At 38.6% G+C, this 25,836-nt stretch overlaps 1 protein-coding gene across 44 annotated transcripts in view; it reads left to right on the top strand.

Moving 5' to 3' along the window:
- Positions 1–25,836, top strand: part of LOC108046554 (calcium-activated potassium channel slowpoke) — a 47,438-nt gene that overhangs the window by 3,487 nt on the left and 18,115 nt on the right. For 21 of the 44 annotated variants that reach the window (XM_017126280.2, XM_017126324.2, XM_044458390.1 and 18 more), the window contains 9 exons: positions 52–230; positions 5,025–5,363; positions 9,818–9,976; positions 10,176–10,287; positions 10,534–10,685; positions 10,992–11,159; positions 12,572–12,663; positions 22,414–22,524; positions 24,478–24,583. In XM_017126280.2, coding sequence (XP_016981769.1) covers positions 168–230; positions 5,025–5,363; positions 9,818–9,976; positions 10,176–10,287; positions 10,534–10,685; positions 10,992–11,159; positions 12,572–12,663; positions 22,414–22,524; positions 24,478–24,583 — 1,302 coding nt within the window. In that variant the 5' untranslated portion in view covers positions 52–167. Of the gene's footprint in view, positions 1–51; positions 231–3,553; positions 4,209–5,024; positions 5,364–9,817; positions 9,977–10,175; positions 10,288–10,533; positions 10,686–10,991; positions 11,160–12,571; positions 12,664–14,832; positions 14,925–17,601; positions 17,694–22,413; positions 22,525–23,080; positions 23,187–24,477; positions 24,584–25,836 lie in introns of those variants that run through there. The other 23 variants (XM_017126319.2, XM_017126316.2, XM_017126306.2 and 20 more) reach the window with 12 other exon arrangements.

Raw genomic sequence — 25,836 nt, 5'->3', positions numbered from 1 at the left:
ACGATTCCAATTCGATTACACCATCGCCACCACAAACACTTTCCCCAAAAGAAAGCGAATATGAAAACGGATAGCGAGGGGAAAGCAATCGCAGCCACAAGAACCACGTCGAAACCCCCAGCGACCACGACCACATCGAGGGGTCCGCCCGGAACGATCCATCAAACATGGCCAGCTGGTGTCCCAATTGCCACGAACTGCCACCGTTCTATCCTCCACTCACCCCAAAGGTAAAGCCCTTAATGTCGTTCGTGAACCCGCAAATTAATACGCCACGCTTGCGAAAGACCATCAGATCGTAGAAATCACGTTAGTGGTTCCACCAAAAGCCATAGAGAGCACTGGGATTGCCTTATCTGCAGCTCGTCCGTCAATCAAGCCTTCATTTGATATTTTCATTGATAGTTTCCATCAATATTCAGTGGTTGTACCAGTACCGTCCTTATCAATTGCCTTCATTCTACATTTTGCAATGATCTTAGCCCCTGTCCTTATCAATTTAAATTGCATTTGAAACACATTTTCAATGACCCCTTGGCTGAACCTGTTGTTTTAAACATTTAGCATTGGTCGATCATAAAGAAAAAATATTTGCTCAAAGAATTAATTTCCATAGGGGACTGTATTATAATTAAATATAAACAAAAAAACATTTTGCTTTATAATGTAAATATTCTTATCGATGCATTTATGTAATTTGTATAAATCTTATTTAAATGTTTCTAAACATTTTGTACAAACGCTTTTCTACTTTCTGGCGGAATAAGTTGACATTTATCTTTATGATTTGATAGATGACATGCCTCAAAAATAATCTTTGCATTTAAAGAAACTTTTTGTGGAAGTGTAATCTAATCTTAACAACGTGATCCCTTGTTCCTTGTAACCCCGCTGCGCTCTCCATTTCGAATTCGTTTCGCTTCATTTAATAAATGGGATTCCCATCACTTTGGCCACCCATTCGAAATGGCTCGCGTGACCTTTAAGAAAGTGGCACACTGAGCACCGAACACAGAATAGAGAACACTCACCGACCAAGTGCAGCCTAAGCCCTTTGGCCTTGGCCAATGTCCAATGGAGGGAAAACAGGGGAAAAGTGGCCAGTGGCCGGCAATCAACGGCCCCAATCAGCGGGCCAAGAGCTGGCCATAAATTTCTCAAAAAGTCGAAGGGTATTTGTCAGCTTCGTCAGTTGTCTCAGTTGTCTTTGCGGCCTGCCTTTCGAGCGTTTCTCTTTGACGGACATGCGTCAAGATATAGTGCTGGTCAGGGGCTCTCCCACGCCCCCAAAATCGATAGTTCGCAATGTAAATTATTATCATGCCGCTGCTAGCCGTGTGACTTCATCCGTTAGATTGGTTTCTGGCCCAGGAATGACAGCGAAATCGGACTGGTGGCATAATTTATATCGTTCGCTATCTGTTCCACCCGCATTCATTAGTGGCCCGCTTACCAGTATCTTTGGGCCAGTTAAGACGATTCCACCGAATCGAGAAGTATTCCCCGTTTTGGGTTAAAAACGAACGAGCAGTGTTTCTAGTCTCATGTTATAAATAATTCATTCAACGCCACTGCATTTTCGCTTGGATCGATGAAAGCGCTCGGAAGTTAATCCAAATACACAGCAAGGCAAGCAAAGTGTAATTTGTTTGAAAACGTGCCCATGTGTTTATTCAAAAGAAACTTTATACCATTTTAAAATTCAATCAAATTCCGTTAGAGTATTTCCTTTTTAATAACATACCCACGCCACAGTTTTTAAACTTAGAAACACCAATATTTATTCAGTCCTTAAGTTCTTCGAAGTAGTCAAAAGGTCAAAAGTTCCTTTAAGGGAAACATTCATAAACTCTTAGATTTTAACTTGATAACCCTTAAAAGGTGAAAGGTGTCTTGCATTGGATGGATTTTTTAACCTTTAACTTGCACTTGTAATCCTTTGCACGGATTTTTAATTTCAAAAATATTACGTATACGCAGTGACACCGCTTAAATTCAAGGTGAAAGGTGCTTAAAATAGTCAACCAAATTTAATTGAATAACAATTTTTCTCTGCTTCTCTATTTATAATTGCGTAAATGCAATGAAGCGGAGAACCTAACCGCCCAAGCATCGCAAAAAATAGAGAAAAAGATACTTGAATAAAAACTATAAATAAAATGCACGCCGTTGGCTTATGATGAGCATGATGAGGATAGGCGAGTGCCGGCATGCGAGGGCTAAGGGACGATGAGCAATTATGGCCAGTGGAAATAGTGGAAATAGTGGCATGTGCAAACAAACTGGGCCAACTTGTTACCACGGCTGCCCCCGCAGGAAATAGCAAACAAAGCGCGTAAATTATGAAACGACAGCTAACTGGCGGCATGGCGTGACTGGCCCGAGTTAACTGTAGCAATAGCAGTAACGTTAACGTTCCCGTTAACCTGCCGCCCCCGCGACCACCTGACCAACCAGCCACCCCCCCATCCACCCCACAATATGCCACCCTCCTTTTGGGGACGAGTGTTGCCCGGGGACCGTGGGGTCACAGAAAGGAATGCAAAAAGTGTGTGTGTAGGCGCAGAGCACAAAGCAAGAGACAAAACAAAAACGAAGAGAAGCAAACTCATAATTTATTTATTTATATTCGGCCTGCCGTTGTTTTTCTTGTTGTAACAATAATTCATTGTAGGCAACACACACATGCAAAGCATTCTATAACATGCTAGCTGCCCTTTCCAAGGGTATTACCAAAATTTGCAAAAGTCTACGTTGCGCCTAAATTAATAAGTTGAAAACTTTGAGTGATAACAATTGAATAAGTTCCTAAAACAACACATAATAGGATTATTAATTTTTTATCACATAATCAAATTAACAACAAATACATATAATATTTATATTTACATCTGAAATAAATTTTAAAGATTATATTATATTAAAGTTACATGAATCACTTAGATATTTTAATCTTTTTTATAAATGATAAAATAAATTAAAAATAGTTAAAAGAAGGACTTTATTTAATTATTCAAATTACGAAATAGATTTTAACTGTGTTAACTAGAAATATGTATGAAGATTGGGTTGTATTTTTGTTTGTTTTGAGAAAGGGACAACTACAGTTTTTAAAACCATTTGTGTTTCTTTCTTGCAAAAACACACGGTAAATTCTTTTCTGTACGTGAAAGTATTTAATAAGACTTAGCCACTCAAGTCCTTAGAATCCTTGCTGCAAGTGCCCCTTAAAGTTCACAGTTACCCTCTCGTGAGGGTATATCCTCTTTATTCCAATACCCAATTGAATTTCCCTTGTCTTTGCGTTGCCTTTTAATTAAATTCAAGTTTGTCGCCCGTCCTGACACTTTTCGCGGTCAGCCGAATGGCCGCAGTCCGCCGGAGAGCGAGAGAGATGGCGCGAGGCGGCCGGAGAGTGGGTGAGCCGGACGGAGAGAGTTCAGCCCCAGGAGATATATGTAGATAGGAGCGGGATGGCTGTTGGCTCTTGGTTCTTGGCAGTCGTTGGAAACGCCGTCGTCGTCGGCGGGGAAAAATTGGAAAACGGCTCGTTCAGTTGGTGGACGCCAGTTGTGCGGTTCGCTCGGTGCCTCCTTTCCATTCTACATCACCTCGACTCGAGTCGAGTCGCCCCAAATCGCGTGCGTGCCGCGTCGTGTGTGACATCCGCCATATATAACAGCATATACGCCTCCGCTATATATATCCCTCAGTCCCGTACGAATTGCAAACTCACATGCGTTTGTGCAGTGATTCACCAGCGAGCGAGTGCGTTGGCCTCTGGCCGAGAGTTGTGTCCCATAAATCCCCAGTGAATGCAGGCTACGGCCCGAAAAGTATAAAGGATAGATCGGCTATAGACACCGATCTCGACGGCCTTTGCCCAGTGTTATGAGCACTTTTGTCGCCGCTCGTGTCGCTGTGCGTGTCTCGGCGGAGATCACTTTAAAAATAACAGATTTGTTTGGTGCTATTTATAATACATATAAAAGGCGGGCCAAGTTTTCGTTCCGCTTCGCATTGTGAGGCTTTTGGCTTTCAGCTTTCGGATTTCGGTTTTCGGATTCTGGTACTCGTATGCACTTGAACGCCACCTGAATATCACAGCAATATTAATTCGACAGCGTTTGTGTGCCAGTGTCGCAATGTAAACAGCCAAAATGGCAAGCGGTTTGATCGGCACCAATTTCAGCAGTACATTGACAAATGTAAGCAGAATTGCTAACAGAAGTAGTATATACCCGTGTACAGAGAGAACTGGTCTTAAAGCTTGTACAATACAATAAATAAACTTTTAGTTACCAAATAATATTCCCTATTTAATATGAAATGTACTCAAAGTAATGAAGAATAGTGCTCCAAATACGACCACATTAAATTCAAATAAATAAAGCATCAAGACATTGGTTAATAGCCAACAATAAAACATCAAAGAGCAAAAGGAAATGTAAATAAAAAGTACTACTCAATCAAAGTCTTTAATAAGTTCTGAAATAAAGTAAATCTAGACTTAAATTTAAAATTACACTCATTGATGAGCTAATTTGATTATTGCTTCCTACTTATTTTAGTTTACTTTAAAATCTCTACAACCTGATCAACTCGACCACCGTATTGTCATAAAAATAATATATAAAGTACATTTATAAGTGAAATGTTTTGGGTTATAAAATTCTATCTGGACTTTCATATTCTATTACACAATAATGTAAATTTTTAGCACGTTTCGCTTTCTTCATGTGTACAAATAAAAACTTTTGTCGGCCAAATAAACTAAAGACATTTATTTATGAACTCATTTCGCGCACCCTTGGCCAGGCACACTTTGTTTACATTTGCCAGCGTCGCCAAGTTGAGAAATATTCTATATGTACGAGTGCTTCCATATAGAAACCATTCCGCTGATTCTAAATGTCAAGTGTATGACGTAAACAAAGTTCCCGCCAGTTATCGTATTGATTTATGCTAAATTTAGTTAGCTAATTGCCAGCCAACGGAGCTAATTGTTTCCTGTTTTATTGCAGGGGATGTCGGGGTGTGATCAAAGCACTGTCGAATCATTGGCCGACGATCCAACAGATTCACCATTCGATGCCGATGATTGTCTCAAGGTGCGCAAGTACTGGTGCTTTCTGCTGTCCAGCATCTTTACATTCCTTGCTGGCCTGCTCGTGGTGCTACTATGGCGAGCCTTCGCGTTCATCTGCTGCCGCAAGGAGCCGGACCTGGGGCCCAACGACCCCAAGCAGAAGGAGCAGAAGGCCTCCCGCAACAAACAGGAGTTCGAGGGCACCTTTATGACAGAAGCGAAAGACTGGGCTGGAGAGCTTATCTCGGGTCAAACAACAACTGGTCGAATTTTGGTGAGTAATCCTTGTCCATTTCCCATTTATCATTTATGAATTCCCTTTGTTTGGTTCTCGAACTCCTTTTCTTGGCCCTGCATATGGTCGAATTTTTCCAGACCAATTAGCATTTAGTAACAAGTATGGAACGGTACAAATAACCATGCACTGAATAATATTTATAAATCGAAAGACATTACAAAATCAATTTAAGATTGCCAAGATTTTGAAAGCCACATACCATTTTCATTGTGTATTAAATAATATTACATAGATTTCCTTAGTTATTTTAATGGGCTCTTTTTATAGTGTTACTCAAGTAAATAATCAATTTTTGTACCTATATATCTGTTTCATATATATCTGTTAGTAAACATACAAATTAATATAATTTTTAAAATATTTTTGTATCATAGCTTGCACAATTTTGAAAATAGCTTTGCAAATAAAATCTTTAAAATGTCATATTGATTGTTAATGATCCATATATTTAAGCACATCATTAAATGTGTTTTCATTTTCCAATCAATGTGAATTACCAATTCGAATTGAATAGTAATTTCTTTAAGTGCCAGCTCTTAGCCTGCTAAACCCACTGAATTATTCAGAGATACACTGGATGTATGGCTGACGTGTCCTTGTCCATGGCTGCAGCTGGCAAAAGTGCCATCGCCTTGCATTTGGAAGAGTTTCGGCCAACATTCGCCCCCATTCGCTGCCACTTGCGTGTATAATTTGTCTGCAATTGCTGAATGCGGGGGAACCATTTCGTGTCAACAGCGGAAGCAGCAAAGTAAATGTGCCATTTCCATGTACAATAAATACATGAGCACAAATTGACCGGGCGGTGGTTGGATTTCGGGGTATTTTCTATTACACTTTGGCTGCGTAGGAATTAACTTCAATGGTTTTGTGGACTGCCGCCTCACCCCTTACCATACACCGATTGAAATCGGTTGTTTGTCCAAATATTACGCATACGTCATGGCGCACCGCCCATCCATTTACTTGCGTTAGTTAATTACTCAAGCAGGCTCAGGGGCTATTTAGTGGGTCTTATTGGGCATTGTGGGTAATGCCTTCGATAAGCATTTCTTGATTTGAAGTTGCCGACACTTTGGGTGCGAGCTTAACCGCTGGATATTTGCATTTGTCTGGGAAATTTCTTCGAAGGTATTTTGATACATAGAAAAAAATTCATTTCAATTAGAAGACCTCAATTAGACCTCGAGTTGACTTCCCACCACCATGTAGGTTACAAACAAGTCTATTTTTGATTAGAAATAATGAAATAAATAATGAAATTCAACTTTTTTTTAGAGATTGAATTATTAGCAGTTGCTAAAAGACTTAAATTATATTCTAATCAGTCTCCAAAGATTTTTGTTAACTTTATTCAGCATAAGCTGGTTGAAGTTATATAAATTCGGCTGAATGTAATTTTCCTGTGTGCGATAATCTTGGTAACAAGTGAAGTTTGATTGGCTGTTTGCAAGCCGAATGGGCGAAAAGCAATCTTTGGCAGTCAAGGACATGGCCTGTCCCACAAAACTGACAAGCTGTGGCCGATTGCAAGGGGTCAAATGCGGAACATTTATCCTTGGACCAGGCACTATCATCGCCTGGCAGTTCAATGCTGCCTCCTTGTCAACTGGCACACAATTGCACAGCGGTCGAGGAGGACTATTACCATGTTCACATGTAGACCACATTTTCCCGTTTTCCCATTTTCCGACCGCCCGCCGAGTGGGTCGTCGTTTCCCCGCATGTCTGGCATGTTTATCGATAGTTTCGCAGAGGGACTTTCAGCTAATAACGGGAAACGGGCCCCAAGAAATGATGTATGCATATGCTTCTGGGTGGGATTCACTTGAGGGGGAAAGGGGGTGCCCAGGAGCCACAACAACAAATAACAGTAAATAATATGGCAAATGCCAGGATAGCAGCCGCTTCAAAGGAAATGCTATCAGAAGGAAAATCGATGAAACAGCGCGCACATTTCCACTTTCACCCACTGGGTTTTTTAGATGTTTGGTTGGTTGGTTGTGAATGTTTATTACCAGGCAGAGTATAAGCCATACATTCGTAGTTGTGTGCCAGGCTTTGGCAGCCAATTGGCTTCGCTGTTTGGCAGACAGCGTCGAATTTTCTTTCCTTTCTATACTCAGCTGCAGATGTTTTTGTAAAGCCCTTTCGCCCTTTTTGTGTTGTTTATCCTTGTTGTTGGGCGTTGTTATTGTGGCTGGCAAAATGAATGGCTTGCCATTTGGATATTACATAATTTGTGCCTGCTGTTTCTCCTTTTTTGTGTACTTTCTCCGAAATGCTCCAGTTTATTATATGATATTTCCCTACTGCTTTTCGCTTCGATTTTATTGAACTCTCCGTGCAATCCTAATCGGATTGAAGCCCTGCTGCACCGCACTAATTGGCTTTGGAATCCGCGTCGCGACTCCAATGCGGAAATCGGTTGCAAGAGCTTAAATCCCAGCATTTACCACCCCAACACCCTCATCCTCATTGCACTTGGTCACGCCATAAATGCAAGTGCTGCAAAGGCTAAAAAATAAAATTAGAGAGTATTACGTTTTCAAGTGATTGCTACACGCAAATACAAATTATGAGGTCTTTTTAAAAGGCAGTCTTTGGCATCCAAGAATATGTTTTTTATATAGTTTGTAGTTGCCTATGGATTTAGCCACAAAACAATGGCAGATAGTTTTTTTTTTAAATCTAAATTAGAAGTCCATCTGTCATTCCCATAGATTATTTTTCCCTCTGCAGTCGAGGCCATTAAACTGCCGGCAGTTGGCTGGCTCTTAAATTGATTGCTGTATTCGCAACGATATGGCCAGAACAAATCGCATTGGAGCTGTTTGCAGAGGGCGAGCAAATCGAATTGAAAATGTTATGAGTGGGACACGTGTTTTCTCGCGTCGTGACCCAGATTCCAAGTTCGCGATGATGCAATTTGATGGCAGGCAGGGCTTAAGTGCTTTTCTCTTTGCGAGTAGAACTCAGCTGCCCTGAGTGATTGACCCAGTTTTCCGCATCCCGGCCATCGAGCGGAACAGGTTCATCGGGCGGAGTGAAAGTGAAGACGTCAGAGGAGATTGTGGCCATATTGGAACCTGCATTTATTACCTCCTGTCCGTGACGTCAGATGACTTTCATTAGGTTTCCGTTTCGGCTTCTTGGGGATCAGGGCGGCTAATGAAAATGTCAGTTGCCTGACACCACACGACGTATACTCAATCCCAGAGACGGAGAAAAGTCTTTGCAATTTACTTGGAAATTGTTGTCTGGTTTCTGATATTAGCAAAGTTTCTGTGCTACCAAGAACTTTATTGCGCAACTAACAACTTTCTAAAGGGGGAGATTGTGTGTAAGTTTGCCTTTTTTGGTGGTGGTTGGCAAGGGCCGAGGGGCATGTAATTTGCATGCCAACAGAAAGCCGCAGAGCAAGAATAATGAGTAATCAGCCCGGGCCAAGACATTTCAATTTATGGCCCTAAGTAAATAGCTTGCGTGCCGGCCCGTGCCAAATTTAGTTTTTCGTTCTCTTCTTGGGCTCTTCGCTTTCGATTATCCACGTAATTACGAAACGATAGCTCCAACAATTACAATTATATTGGCATTAAGTACGGAGGCAGACATACGATATAGAATTTACTATATAACATATATAAAATAAAGTGCAGTCGGTTGAAGTTGAACTACCTCGTTTGGCCGCTATTCTGTTTGTTGGCAAGCAGCCCTGACATTTAACCACCTCCCCTCAAATGTGCAACGCCCCGCCCCTTCTGGCTGCACTTCCTCCGAAATTACCTTGTAAAACTTTCATGACTGCCGCAGATTTATCAACGGGGTGCCCGACTAATTGCCCCAGCATTCGTGTATTTTCAGGCCGGACGTCGTCTTGTCCCCATGAATCAAGTGATCCGGAGAACCGAAGTCCGTGGCCTGTGCCAAAGTGTGCAATTAAAAATGCACATTACTGCGGCTTCCTCTTTTTCCTCTCGTAGGGTCCGTTTCCGATTATCTTTTCTCCCTTGGCCCGCCTTTTCCTTTTCCTTTCGCTTTTCCAATTTCCTTTTTTTTTGGAGTGAACAAGTTCAATGGAGCGTTCGAATGTGGTTGTCATCTGACAAGGCCGTGATTTATGGAACAGAAATGTAGCAGCTGTTCATATTTGGAGGCTGTTGTGTGTGGGTTTATTATGTAAGAGCCCATAAATTTATGAGTTATTAAATTAAGTTGAATAACTTATGCCACGTTGAGTAACAATAATTCCTTTGTGACCCTTTATGTAAAGCAAAGAACTTAAATATTTTCCATTACAATACACAATAGATGGAACGTTGAGTAACAATAATTCATTTGTAACCCTTTATGAAAAGCAAAGACCTTAAATATTATCCATTATACACAATAGACGTCTAATTATATATGTTTTACCATTTATTTTCCAGGTCGTACTCGTATTTATACTCAGCATTGCATCCCTCATTATATACTTTGTTGATGCATCTAGCGAAGAAGTCGAAAGATGCCAAAAGTGGAGTAATAACATTACTCAACAGATCGATCTCGCATTCAATATATTTTTTATGGTTTACTTTTTTATACGAGTAAGTTGCCGACGGCCAAAACAGACAGACAGACACCGAAACTGACACACTAACCACATTAGCGCACACACTGAGTTGATTTAACAATTATTTGAATCAATTGGTTGGAGCGATGATGATTTGAAGTTTTGGTTTATGCGAGAAATTCTTAAACATTCTTTCGTTTTTTCGTTCTTTCAATCTGACAATCTCCTTACAGTTCATAGCGGCGTCCGATAAGCTTTGGTTTATGTTAGAAATGTACAGTTTTGTAGATTATTTTACAATACCCCCGTCCTTCGTATCAATATATTTAGATCGAACATGGATCGGTAAGCGAAACACTCCCTATTAAATTATCCTATCATAATGAAATTCCAAAAATGTTATATGCATACAAATCGGTGTTGATCAAGATTGATATCCCCTTACACACACACACAACTACAATTGAATACCGTAACAGCCACACACGAATACCCACAAAGTGTCCTGATCGATTTGTATGCATGCAATGTGCCTTACTCTACATGAAACATCGCCTGTATCTGTATGCATTTGTGTATTATCGCGAACAGGTCTTCGATTTCTTCGAGCGCTACGTCTCATGACTGTTCCAGATATTTTACAATATTTAAACGTACTAAAAACATCGAGCTCCATACGCTTGGCTCAACTAGTATCAATTTTTATATCCGTGTGGTTAACAGCAGCGGGCATTATACATCTGGTATGTAGAAACACACACACGCACTCACACAAACACTCGACACTCGATTTACATACACACGCGGGATGGGTTGTGCCTGTGTGTGGGTGACTCTGTGGCGGGTTTGCAGTGTGTGTGCAAGGAGCCAGTCCCGAATATCACGCATACGCCGCGTTGCAGCCCGCTACAGAGCCCAAAACCGGGCACGTCCGATTCGCCACACAATATGTTTATGTATCTGTATCGATGTGTTTATGGAGTGTCAAACAGCAAGGATGGATCCGCTCATGCGGCTGATAATTGCATTTGCATTTACTTAAAATTTAGCTGGAGAACTCTGGCGATCCGCTGGATTTTAATAATGCTCATCGTTTATCGTATTGGACCTGTGTCTATTTCCTAATTGTGACCATGTCAACGGTAGGATATGGTGACGTTTACTGTGAGACTGTCCTGGGAAGAACATTTCTCGTGTTCTTTCTGCTCGTCGGCTTGGTAAGTTCGCAAAAGCAATAGTAAAAGCAAAAGCACACGCAGTGCAGAAACCACAAATAAATGAAAAACAAATACCCGTCTGAACACACACAGCAGACATACCGATAAGTCTAAGCCTTCTTTTAGTTCTAACCGAGTACGTATATACTATTTTATCCAGATGTAGCCAATGTTTCTCTCTCCTATCTTTGTCCGCCTCGATGCCCATTGAGTTTAGGCAAGGCCACAGCGGGGTTGGAAGTGCTGAAGTGTGTGAATGATTTAAGTTTTGGTTGCCGCCTAATCTACTACTTACTAGTACAGTTGTGCTCAGAAACCATAGTTGAGTAGCGAAATCAAGACCAGTATGAAGTATCGGTATCAGTATCAGTACCAGTATCAGTTTTAGTATCAGTACTAGCCAGAGTGTAGCACTCTCGATACTCTATACTCTATACTCTATACTCTACACTCCATAATCGATACTGAATTTGAACTCTCTTAGCCGTAACCATAGAGTAACCATGCGTTGACCCCTGGCCCTTTGACCTCTCTTACGTAACTTTAGACCTAATACTCAAAACATTTGTTAATTGCATTTCTACTATGTACATGCCACGTTATGTAAATACATAGAACGACTTAATACCGCTGCACAAGTTTTGAATTATGGAACTTTATTTGAGGCCTTGCGGCTGAGTTTCGTATTTGCGTTTATCCCTCCAAAGTTTCGTTAGCTTACCTCATCACCCAAGCTTAACGCGTTTTCTTTACCTTACCTCTAACACAAGAATCCAAGAACACACGAACACACACGGCCGGATATATCTACTATATATCCGTTCGATATCCACAAGATATACTCGGGTGCCGTCAGCAGCTGGCGCACTCGACTCATCCGTTCACGCAGATCCATTCGATACTTTCTCCCTTAACCGATTCTTATGCATGCAGTTACCTTATCACTTTTCAGTTTAAGCTTTCGATTTGCTTTGGTTTTTGTAATGGAAGATTTGTAGACACCAAACACCAGAAATACCCACACACAGCCAAGAGTCAGGACATTTCTAGGGATCTAATCTGATCTATCGGTTAGAGCAGGAGCTTTACGAATACATCCACGATATAACCGAAAGTTAATGTTCTTGCATGCTTTAATGCTGGCTGCCGCATATTTGTGTAACCAATGGACCGATCCAAACGCTTTTAGGTTTAGCTATATCCTTTGGGTGTGAATGTCCTGGCCTGACTTCGAACCCACTTAAATGAGTCTTTTGCGTTTCCGTTTGCCATTGTGCCCAGGTGCCAGTAATTGAAACATAATAATAACAACTAGACTAAGCCTAAGACACAATCACTTATATCTCCTAACCAGTACATATATTTTTGCTGAATTGATTTTTGTTAATCTCGTGTTCGATGGAATATTTTAGGCAATGTTTGCCAGCAGTATACCGGAGATAATTGAACTCGTCGGTAGTGGCAATAAGTATGGCGGTGAACTGAAAAGAGAACACGGAAAGAGGTAGTCTATAAAAACCATAATAAACCCAAAAAAAAAAACATTTTAATCGCATTCGATGTGAAAAACACCAACTACATTCTAAAATAATCCACCAAAAGTTATAAATCGCAATAAACTTAACAGTATTATATGAAACTATATAAAAGCAAAGAGCATATGTAAATGCATTCAGTAAGGATCTACCAAATGTTGAGGCCTACTATAATTAAGACTTTAAAGAACAGTTCTGTCGAATTTCGAGTGCTAGGTTTGGTTGATCTACAAAAGAAAACTTTTGTAAAGAACACACATTTTAGTATTGATTACCCCTTTTAGGGTAAAGTGAAACTACAATTAGATAAATCACTAATTCTTGATATTGATTAAAGTCGATAAATTAATTAGTCTGTTACCCTTTCACCTTGTTTCCCTAATTTCATTGTATCTGTAAGATCGCATATACAGTTGACTTACCCGCATCAATTAGTAGTCCAGCCGGCTCTTAAGTCGTCCGTTTTTTAAACTATTTTGATCCTTGATAAATAAGTATTTTAAAACCCGAAACAGATATCACATTTGATAAATCATCAAACAAGTAATAAAAGTAAAGTACAATTTTATCTTTACGATTTGTACTTTGGGTTTTTATGTTTATTTATTCTACTTTGGCATTTTTTTAGTCTCGCAGTCAGAGACAATCAATCGGATTCGAACACACATTGATCTATTTGTACAAGTCATTAAACATTTTAATGTTCCATTTACTTAGGTTTTGTTTTTCGGTTCTATTTGTTTATTTTCCTTGGTATTTGCGTTTTCCTTGATTTATTTCGTTTCGTTACACTTTTTTATTGAACTCTTTGGCAATGTCTATCATATATAATTCACTTTGTAGGCAAACGTGAGTTCATTTTGCCCATTTTAATTTTGAATTTTGTCTCCAGAATACCCATTCGGACTCAAAATCTTATCGTTTGACACTTTATACTTTGCCATGCTTTAAACGTTCCGTATTAACACCAGAGTTATTATACAAGATATGCGTTTATCAATTTGCAATAGTTCAAGGTTCATATATATTTATTTCGATATCCTAAAGCATTTGTGCAAACTATTTAGGCGCATTGTTGTACCGCATCCCACACAGATTTATAGAGCCCCCACTTAAAAACATATACAACACAAGTCCCAAAAATAGCATCGGTCACGCATTGATAAAAGTAATTTATTATCCAAAGCCATAACACGTAAATTGAATCGTATTTTTTCGAAGAGAGCAAACTCAAGTCACATATTTAGCAATATGTATTTTTCAATTCATGTTTCCTTTTATTCCTATAAAACGTAACTACATTTGTCAGTCTCGCTGAACCATTAACGTATAGTGAAGTTCACCCAAAAGGCCTCTCCCAATTTCGAACTTGTGGATGGGACTGCCTTGGAAATTCGGTGGACCGAAGTATTGCTTTTCATCACCCCACTAACATATTGAATCCGACGAATCTGCAGCGTACTTACCCCCAAATATTCATAGTAAAACGTAACTAGGATTGTACAAAGTACGGTATTTCAATAGCGTAATATCTAGCGCACTACAAAACGATTTCCAGATGCGATCGAGACGAACATCTTCAACTCTAAAATTGTCTTTGTCTAGGCCCCAGCACTTTGTGAATTGTAAACTACAAATGTAAATTATTAGATGTAACCAAGTAAGAGTACAGTAAATAGATTCCGTTGACTAAATGCGAACTCGTGGCGAGAAGTCATGTAAAGTAATGTACAATTAGCCTTAAAGTATCTGTATCTGATGGATTGAGTGGCGTGACGAGTGCGTGAATCGGTGTAAATAGAGGACTGAGTGCGATGTGATTGTGAGTGCGAGTTTGAGTATGATTCAGAGCCTGATTGCGGGTTGAGCGGTTCCCATTCTGCACTGTTCTTCGTCGTCAGCGGCAACGTCGTCGTTGATTTGTGCCCAACAAATTGTACGCATAATAATTTTGTCCATTTCTTTTAAAACCACACACACACTAACACACCATGAATTTGTTAGCCCAACAGAACAGTAACAGGCATTTGAAATGAAAACCAAACGATTTAAAATACAGCCATACTGAACCACTGAACTGAATCCTCCTTTGGCACCTCTCAATCAATCTAAATGTGTATGTGTGTTGTTGAATTTAGGCCGTTTTCGCTAGTTGGATACCAGAAATCACTGAACTGGCTGCGCAAAGAAGCAAATATGGTGGAACATATAGCAAGGATCCTAGAAAAAGGTACACGAACACGTTGCTGGCTGTACCGCTAAGAGAAAATACCAAAAAACTATACAACACGAAAATAATAAGATAAACAAGAAATGACTATAAAAGCAAACAAATACCAAAAACACCGCAGCAATCGAAGAATCTTGAATTCTATTTGTATTACAAAATTTTCTTTACCTAACTTTAGTCAATGAACCAACAGCTTTTGTTTTATTTTCCCTTGTTTTGTTAATTTTCACCTTACTCTTGAACATTTTTCGACGTCACCTGGAATTGCATAAAAATGCCAACTCTGACTGTCAACAGATGAATAAACTGAAAACTGTTGCCAGGGTTTGCAACCAAAATCAACAAATAATTTCTTGTTTTGTTATTTTCATAAAGCTAAAAAGATCAAAATTAGGAATCAAAAGGCATTGGTTTCTTGGCGGCATGTGTCTGTATTTAGTTATCCAACAAAACAAAAAGGAAACACATTCAAAGAATCATGGCAAAAATTACACAAAAATCAATGGAATAATGTTGTTCCGTGCAAGAGATATAATTTATGTAATTACTTGTCAAATCCTTCTGTAATTCTCGTTGTCGTTCACACATATTACATACTTATTGTTTGAAACTATGGCTTCATTTTTGCGTGCGTTTCATTAGGCTTATTGTTAGCTAGAGAGATAAATAGTTCAATTCATAAACTGCTTCAAACACCAAAGAAATATCGCCAAAAACCTGTGTACCGGGGCTCTAAAACAATGTTTTTCTTTTTGTTGCCTGTGGATATGCAACACTTTTTGCTGTCTAAAGTTCGAAATCTCTGGGCCGCTTTACCCCTTCGACTCACAAATCTTTAATGTACATTTAATGCAGATTTTTTGCTATTTAACCAAAGTTTTCTTGACGGGCTCCCGCATTTGTTGTGTTCGATTTGAAGCATGCTCATTTCAATCTTTTGGTAGTCAACAGAACAAACAAACAAAGCTATTCATTCAGTATACGATCACCACCTGACAATACATTTTGCAGAAAATAACTTACAGAAGTATTTGAAAGTGTTCCCCAGGCGAGCGAAAGTTGAAAAAGGGCTAGACTCGCTGTATCTGAAATGTGTAATTTTTGAGTTCGACTTTGGTTTCAGTTTAATTTTGCGTTTGGATTTTGAGTATTACCGTACATAGACCAGAGCCACTATTGCGTGTTTTTATGCAACTTCAGCTGCGTCATTGATTTTGAGTTCGTGTTAAGCTCCAAAACTAGTGCTTAATCAATATAAATATGTAAGAATTAAACCTATTCTTTTTACTGGCTTCTTCCTACGTGCATTTCCGTTGAATTCAAATTGTTTGTTTGTGCGTTGGTTTCATTCTATTTTCGGTTGGAACACATTTACACCCAGTTGCTGCTTTGGTTCCCGCATAGAGTTTTCATTTTCCGATACGATTTCCATATGTTTTCCACTTGTTACTATATGCGAAACATACATAATTAAAGTTGCAGTAGTTACAATTACAATTTTTGCAATCTCAACTTATCCAACATACTATATCGATTACTTGTAATTTATTTCCCATACCAATACGAAACTAATTCCACACCTAACCTAATCAATCAATCTAATCATCTATATTTCAAAGTCGTTAATTTGCTTGCACCCACTTTGTATGCCGCAGCCACGCATAAAATAAAAATAAAACTAAAACGAAACGAAACGAAACCAGTACGAAACCGGCGCCTTTTTGCGCCAAAATATGTTTTTACGATGATCATCATTTAGAGGAAAATTGATATTTGTATACGTGTAATCAGTAAAGAGTTGCAGTATCCTTTGATCGTACTCAGTATCAGTATCAGCATCATGTCTTTACATTATCTGTAACTATCTCCAAACCAAACCAACCCGATTCCCACCCGATACGATATCCCACACTCACACACATATGTGCGGACTAGTCTGTTAGAATCACCCGATTTCAGTAGTCGTAGTTGAGTTTAGGCACCGTACTTAGAAGCCCACCACAAAGATAAAGTCGAAAGCCAGTTTTCCGTCGATGTGCGTGCGTGTGTGCTTGGCACCGAGTTACTCCTAGGCACAATCTTTCCACCACATAGTCTTTGAGTATGTTAACTATATGTATTTCCATATTCTAACCACACACAACACGTAACCCCAAGAAACCATTAGAGCCATAAGAAACTAGCTGCAAGCCGCTGAAGCGGCCAATCGATTTATGAAGATAATAAGATCAATTTGTTACATACCTTCTGTTTATTTGACTTTATTTACTGTGTTCTTAATTTTCCTTTTTCCGGTCGGAGATAATAATTAAAGACATTTGATATCGATGGCGTCTGGTCTGGTGAAAGCCACAACAACAGCTAGCAGAACAAAACCACCAGCAGCGAAACAGCAATCAGACATCCGAAATGATCCACTTGGCTGCCGATTTACGATGCCATGTACTTGTAGGGGTCCTTCTTCGAGTCCTTCGTCCATACTGTCCCCTCATACCTCTCTTTCTCTCCACCCATCTGATCTGTGTGCCTCTCTGTTGATCCTTCGGGCCACCTTCTCTGTCTCTGTCTTGTGTCAAACGAAATTTGTGTAATGCTTTTTATTTAAGTTTAACAACAATCCAAAACGAATAGAACAAAAATACTTCACTGTCATCATTATCTTTCATACTGTAAACAGGCGATTTTTGCAAGTTGTATACCTGAGATTATAGACTTGATTGGAACAAGAGCCAAATATGGGGGCACATTAAAAAATGAAAAAGGGCGAAGGTGAGACAAACCAAATTTTCTTTCAATCAATTCAAAACAATTAATCAACAAACTGATTAAAACAAAAATTATATAAAAAACTACTACAACAACTACAATAAGACTACTACCACAAAAATAAAATACCAATCATAAATTTAAGCCAACAACAACAACCTAAAGTCACCCTCAAATTGAAAACCAACTAACAACGAGTATTTATGTTTCCAAAAGTAAACACCAAATCAAAATGAAATTTCTGCCAAGAGCAGTCGAATATATGTAATGAAATGATACAAAATGAGAAAAATCACTTTTAGTTTGCGCTTCATTCATGCCAAACGTTAAGCGAGTGTGGAAAAGTAGCTGAAATTTGATTTTGATTCTGCCAAAAAAAAAAAAACAAACCCCAATAGATACACACCAATCTAACACAAGCCATCAACACGAAACGCTGACCCAAAGCCACCACAAACATGGCAAATCCAACCAACCAACCAACCAACATACCAACCTACCCACCAATCACAATAATCATCATCAGCAACTCAAGCGAACACACAATATATTACTCATACGCCCGGTGGGACCGCTTGGCAAGCTCGGGACGGCACATGAACAACAGTGACAACACAGCAACATTTGTACAGTCGAACTATCCAGGCCATCAATCAAAATCAGCCAATCAATCAATCATCCACCCAGCCCAAATTCAAAACATTCAATCGATCAAACACTCACCGCCACAACAACAGCCACAGGAACACACCCACACAACAATTGAAAAAAGCAAAAATCAACAAGAAAATTTTAACTAAAATACTCATATTGCTTATATGGAAAAAAAAAGAACAAAAAGTATATGTTTTAGTTCTCGAACAACTCATTTTGCGTTTGTTGTGTTTAAGTTTCCTTTTCCTTTTCGTTTTCGACCTAGACGTGTCTACGTAGTTCAGTACGTAATACCCGAATTTTCAAACGTAACTTAGGACGTCACCCCCTTGGAAATCGGGGGGTTGTGCCGGGTTATGCATTAGTTTCATTACGTTTACGTTTCGCCCATCGATTTGCGTTTTAAGTTGCCAGTTTTGATTTTTGTGTTCTTTGAATTGGCATTTTGCAGATATCGTATTTGAGAATCGTACCACATACAATCAATTGTTTCGTACTTAAAATACTGTTCTGAGTGTATCTACTATATCATGTGCGTACTCTTAACTACCAAATGCTATCTTGTTGTGAGTTTCCATACTACATCCTGAATTTGAACGCCAAATTATTAACTTACTCTTCTGCTACTTTCTACTCTCTGTATCGTACTCGTACATCCTGATCTTGAACCTAAATTCTTTAGCTCCTATCTTTTCGTTTGATTTGCACGTTCTTCTTCAGTTCCGAAAGCGAAGACGCGGCTTAATCGTGTTTCATTCGATTTTGGGTATATTATTTCGATATTGTTTCCTTTGGTTCACCTAGAAACGAATTGGACACGTGTAATTTGCAGGTCGACCAAGTGAGTGTGAAGTCAGAGCTGATGATTGGCATTAACCGAAATTCCATTTGCGTATACTCTTTAGTTTTTCTCTTTTCTGTATGCCATATCATCCTAGCCTCGTTTTGCATTTGTATTAGCCCTTGAAGTGAATCAGTGATTGGTGTTTATTATTGTGTTACATTATCGTAATTGTCTATATAGTCCTTGCTATCGAAGTCGTAACTCGTATATATATATCTATATACATAAATAAATATACATGCGTATATGTATATCCATTTTAAACGATTTAACATTGAACGATAATAATGCATACTAAATACAATAATAATAATAATAATAATATTGATTCGATTGTATACGTAAATGTTAGAATCCATATAATTCAAAATGTACACACACAAATGCATAGAGTCGAGTTCTCTATAGACTTTTTCTCCCCAAGTACAGACAGCAATTTGTAAATACCAAGCAATTTCCACGGAAGACTTCAATTTGCTCAATATTTTTGCCTAGAAATGTACAATATTAGAACACAGCTTAAGAACTGGCTTTGACGTCCTGACAACAGGCAGATGTCATCTGAGAAACGGAATCATCTATATGTGTGTAAAGCAAATCAATAAGCCTATCAATCAATACAACCCATATATCCTCCCACATATTTACTCTTACTCTTACTCTCTCTGTCTCTCTATATATATCTTTTTCTCTTCAAACTCTTCTAACTCAGTTATCAGCTACTATCCGTGTTGTAGTTCTTGGACATCTTTATATACCCTATGCTATTCACATCTATCCACACAGACACACACACGAACTCTCTTTCCATTATGATTTCGATATTTTCCTCTTCTTTGCGAACTTCTGTTTCAACGAACATTCGAGTACAACGGTATGATCAACCAATAAGAGATAAATAATCATAACCCACAGCACACACGCAGACCTTTAGAGTATACGATTCGAACCGGATGAAATGTAACTCCACTCCACCCACTTGTCGTAAATCAGTGTTGTGTGTGGATGCGCTCGCCGATTTCATTTGATTTCCCTTGCCCACCTTGTTCGGATCAGGATCAGGATGAAGATCAGGATCAGGTAGGAGGTCCTGGAGACCTAAGGAGACCTGCATCGTTGTGTGATTTGTTGCGACCCCCATTGTCTAGCAAAAAACAAAACAAAAAAGAAAAAAAAGGGACCTCCCATGATTGCTCCTTTAAGAGTTCTGAGTGTACCATCCGCAATCGCAACTGAACCCGATTCCACCACCGCATCCGAGTCCCTCCAAATCTCTGCATACACACATCTCCTGTCTCTCTCTCTCTGTATCTCTGTCTCTCTTTCAAGATCTCCTATCCTCAGTTTTTGATTTCCTCGAAACCCACTCACATTCATTGCACATTTCTGAGCGATAGATTTGGCGCATTGAAATCAATTTTTGTTTCCTCATTGCGAGCGGCAATTCTAAGTGAATATAAAACAATGAAAATGCGTGGCCAGGCATCAAATGTTAAACCTTCTCACTCTATATTTATATCATTTCAAGAAAAACCAAAAATATCAATTTAATTCCAAATGTCACCAATCGTTTCTTTAGCTGCAGCAACGAAAAGAAAAACCAGCAACACAAGAACTAATCGAATTTAGTGCATTTATTTCGTTTGTTTGTTCGTTAAATGCAAATTGAAGTTCTTCTTTCTTTTTAGCGACCTAGTCGAGCACAATTTTTTAATGTCACCGTAGAGGTAAAGAGTTGTACAGCCTTGCATCCGAATTTGATCTACCAAAGACATCTAATAGATCACAATCATGACCTCGATCATTAAATTGTTGACCGCAAACGATGATTTATAGTGGTTTTTTTCTAGCTGACGAGTAGGTTTATTATTTTGTTGTACAGTCGGAGCATCGTCTCTCTATTTTTTGTGGACAAATAACTCACTTTGTTAATCTTAATATGTATTTTTTTCTCTGGAGGACCTTTGGTCTTTCAGGCTTATTGATTTTATACTTTGACTGTCTTTGACTTTGTAGCTAGACACCTAGGTGTTTGACGATCGTGGGCTATGTGATATAGTTCCAAGATCATTAAAGCACACCCACATACTCTCACAACCTCACAAACATCCAACACACTCGAAAAGTAGAAGTATGCATGTGTAGTGGCACTGACACTCACTTTTATTAGGTATGGGAAGAATGCCTGCCCGGTTTGCCTGACTGCCTGATTGCATGACTGTGACTACAGTAATACCCTACCAAATAATCAAATGTAATCAAATAGCACCCGTAGCAGTAAATACTTGGAATGAGAGTAGTGTATCATACAATGTGTATATAGAAAAAACAAATGCGTTGGCCAATGGCTGACTACTTTTGATGCTTTACTTGATGCATGTAAGTTGATTACTACCAAAATGGTGCGCGTAGCTAAGCCTTTACCTAGAACCGTATTGATTTCCGATAATCGTTTGTATACTTATCATTTCTATTGGCGAACTGCAGTCGCAGAGTGCCGCGATTGCGGCGACAGTATTCTCATTTTGTGAGTTTTGTTTTATTGCCATTGATTGATTTGTGTACAAGCCCCTGGGGTAGCAGACTAAATTCATGCATTTGCATTATCATTTGAGTTTTTAGTTTCTATTATGAGTTCGTGTATTTTGTATAATTTGAATAAATGTTTTGGTTTTCCAAGAAAATGCAAAGTAATTTACTTTACCACCAAAAATACTGACAAGCCATAAAGATAACCATAACAAGGCAACGACAAGCAGTTGATAAATAATACAAACAGATCAAAGCCTAAATCAATATAAAGAAATATACAGAAATACAAAACAATGAATATACTCGTATATATAACGTCACCAAAGGACATGCACTCATTCGAACACATTCAAAGCACTCAAACACACACACACACACGAAGACACTGACAGCATATGTACTGTATTATAGACTTGGCTTCATGGCAGATCCACGGAATGTGATTAAATCTGAGATGAAAAATTCGGCTAAAGAAGTGAATTTAATTTGCTGACTTGAACCAAATTCAATTTTCTTTTTTCCGCTTTAATCGCACACTAATACCGAAACACTGCAACACGCACACACCTCATTGAAAACATCCACATATGTCACACATGTACAGAGCTTCAGATTTAAGTCAAGTTGTTGCATTAATCGTTTAAATCGATGCCAATACCCGGAACTAATGTATTTCTCTTTCCCCCACACAAGACATATTGTGGTATGCGGTCACATAACATACGAATCCGTGTCGCATTTCCTGAAGGACTTTCTCCACGAAGATCGGGAGGATGTCGATGTCGAAGTGGTCTTTCTCCATCGGTAAGTCCATCCAGAATCCGATTAGCGTTTAAGCAGAAGAATAACCTGTTTACAACCGTATTGCTAATTTGTTGTGTCGTTGTTTATTTGACTTATCATTTGATAAACGTATTCTGATTGAGTTTTAAATGAAATCAGCAGCAAGAGAACCAGAACAAATTAGCGCAGTACCTAAGCAGAAAAATCAGCAAAAGGGATTAGAGGTCAGCGGCGGCGCAGGAAAGTAGGCAATGGTTTTTGCTCTATTGCTAAAATCCTTTTTTAATAGTAATTTTGCCTACTTAAATGAATATGTGCTTACTTAAATTAAAAATAACATAATATGTTCTGCTGCTGGCCGCTAATTCGATAGTTGGGAATCCAATGCCCAGTCAGTTAAGTTAGTTCAAGGCACTATTTTAAGTAATTAATATAGCGACTAGCGAACACACAGTCAGTGGAAATTGTTTATATTTTTTTATTTCCGAATACCTTTTACGTTCACTCAATATTTATGCCTAAACTCAACTATATATATGCCATATCATGTAATGTACTGTAAATGTAAACCAAATAGCAAAGAGCCTGACCTGGAGCTAGAGGGACTGCTGAAGCGTCACTATACCACAGTGGCCTTTTTTCAGGGCACTATGATGAACGCAGTCGACCTGGAGCGAGTCAAGGTACACGAACACACACCGAGACACCACCCACACCCACACCCACACCAACACCCGCAGACACAGACACATAGACACACCTACAGACACATAGACACACTTGAAAACCAGTGAAGACACGCAGAAATAACGATAAACGATTTACTCGAGCCCCGATTGTCAGGTGTCCCAGCAAAATCAACATCCAGAGAAACAACTCACATATACCCTGTGAATGTTTTTGTGCCCGTGGCCAAAACACGCCCACAACTTAGTTCTTTAACAGCTAGGATGCAACTCACTCTGTTTGCCCTCCAAATCGATTCGAAAACTGAATACCTTTCGCTGCTGACCTCTCACAGCAATCAAAAGCAAGACACGCCCCCTCCTCGTTCTATATATACATATATATATATATATGCCATAAATCTATGCTCGCTCTCACTTTGAACTTGAACAATTCAATTATGTTTATTTTTATTGCAATTTTATAGCTTTATTACGGCATTATTATTAATGGTTTCCGGTTGCAGATGAGGCTGTCGAGAGCAATTTCTTTAAATTTCCTCTCAGAGCTTCGTGATAAATGATGTTAATAATAATTTTAGATAGATTTTAGTTAAGAACCCAGTTCACTTATCCTCCCTTGGTTTATTGTTTTACGTTGGCTTAAAGTATTGTACCCCGCTTAATGGAATGACTTTCTTAGCTGAATTTTTTCATACATCCTTTTAATCCAAAAACGAGCTGACGCTTACAATATTTCACAGTTTTTTATATTTTTCATTTCTTAATCGTAGAAACCAAAAGTTTTATTCATAATCCTCCTGTAATATATCCGTAAAGTTTTTATACTCCTATAGAATTCATTTGGTATTGAGAGCATAGTTAAGTTATGTTAATTAGTTACGTAAGAAGAGTTTTTGTCTAGAGCATAGACCTAATTTAAGTAAGGAGAATACGAAGTTTCTAATTTATTTCCGTTTAGTTTTAATAACTCACAATTTTGTTGCACCTTCAGCTTGGAGATTTACTTTCAACAATTGTCTGCATCGTTTGTTTTTCTTCTTTTCATTTGCATATTTGCGGACTCCGAAAATCGCACTATAATCATATATCTGTATATTGTTTGTTGTGTTTCGAACACCAACCCACACACATTGAACGATATTCTTCTGTTTCTTTGAATACAATCCAATCTGTGTACATTGGAATCATTGAAAACTCTAAAAACTTTGTATTATTTTCCCAAAAACAACCACGATTAATCGAAATGAAAAAAAAAACGAACAATTTCAAATGAAAAATTATAAAGTAAACCACCCGATTTGGAACTTGAGGGTTTGTTCAAACGTCATTTTACCACCGTGGAGTTCTTCCAAGGAACCATTATGAATCCGATCGATCTGCAGAGGGTTAAGGTAAAACAAAAATGTATTTTCATTTTATCCGTTCTATATGTTTGTTCGTTTGCTTTCGTTCCGTTCATTTACCCTATTCCTTTCCGTGTCTATTTTCGTCTCGACTGTGAGCTTTGGTTTCATTATGTATTAACTGAATCCCAGAATAAGCGTACTTCTACTTCTTACGTACTTATTTATGTAACGAACGCTCAAATGTAATTACAACCCGCCTATTAATATGATACTGTATGTATGTTATGTGTGTAATGTCTGTCTACCTGTGATGGCGATATTCATGTAATAAATGTGCGAAGTATGCGACCATTGTGCGTTTCCTGGACTTAGCTTAGTGTACAACACCACCACACTAATCGGTACATGTATCCTTTGGCCCAGCACTCGCCTAACCATCTGAACATAATCGAAATAACCGAACTGTGAATCGCAAGCCAATACTCACTCACAGTACACAAAAACACAGTAAATTGATGTTGACATGTTTGTGAAAAAACCAATAAAATAATTATAATTTACCCTTATTTTAAGCTGCATTACTTACAACCATTAACGATATGTAACTTCTTATTTATGTATGTGCTAAGTATGTTACTGTAATTGTTAAGTTAATTGTTAACTGTATAGTATGGATTATAAAGGATATGGCAAGCGGCACTCGAATTAACTGGCAGCAGGGGGATTAATTGTTAACATCTTCTAAAAGTCTAAGAGATAAGTAATATTGGGGTTTAAAAATATATTGATTTAGTAGCTAAACTTAATTCAGTTTAACTATTTAACATCAAATAGTTTAAAAACATTTTTAATTCATTAATAAACATGTGCCTTTAAATAATTAGAGATTTATTTGACTTGTAAAAATCAACAGGCAACCATAATTGAGTTTTCAGGACAACTATAATCAGCTCAGCTTAATTATGTAGACTTAATAATATGCCACCTTTAAGTACATGCCTTTATCTATATGTTTTGTATATATCAGCTTAATCGATATCCTTTGACAATCTTGAGCAGCCTTCGCTTGGCCTTGTAATTCGCAATGTTGCGATAAATATAGTCACTTGACATCGTATCGTTTGCATGAGCGCGGACTGCATGTCTTTAATCGGATACAGATGCTTGTAGTTAGTGTTAATCTATTGTCTAACGCCCACTTGAGTTGCTCTTCAGTTGTATGGGGCTTTGGTATTTGATTAAGTTGCTCCCGTACACCGATCACCCCGATTCCTCTGTGTACTTGTACCCCACCAACA

The sequence above is a fragment of the Drosophila rhopaloa genome, unplaced genomic scaffold, assembly GCF_018152115.1.
Source record: "Drosophila rhopaloa isolate 14029-0021.01 unplaced genomic scaffold, ASM1815211v1 contig_167, whole genome shotgun sequence".
Taxonomy (NCBI): domain Eukaryota; kingdom Metazoa; phylum Arthropoda; class Insecta; order Diptera; family Drosophilidae; genus Drosophila; species Drosophila rhopaloa.
This window is presented reverse-complemented; position numbering and strand designations above follow the sequence as displayed.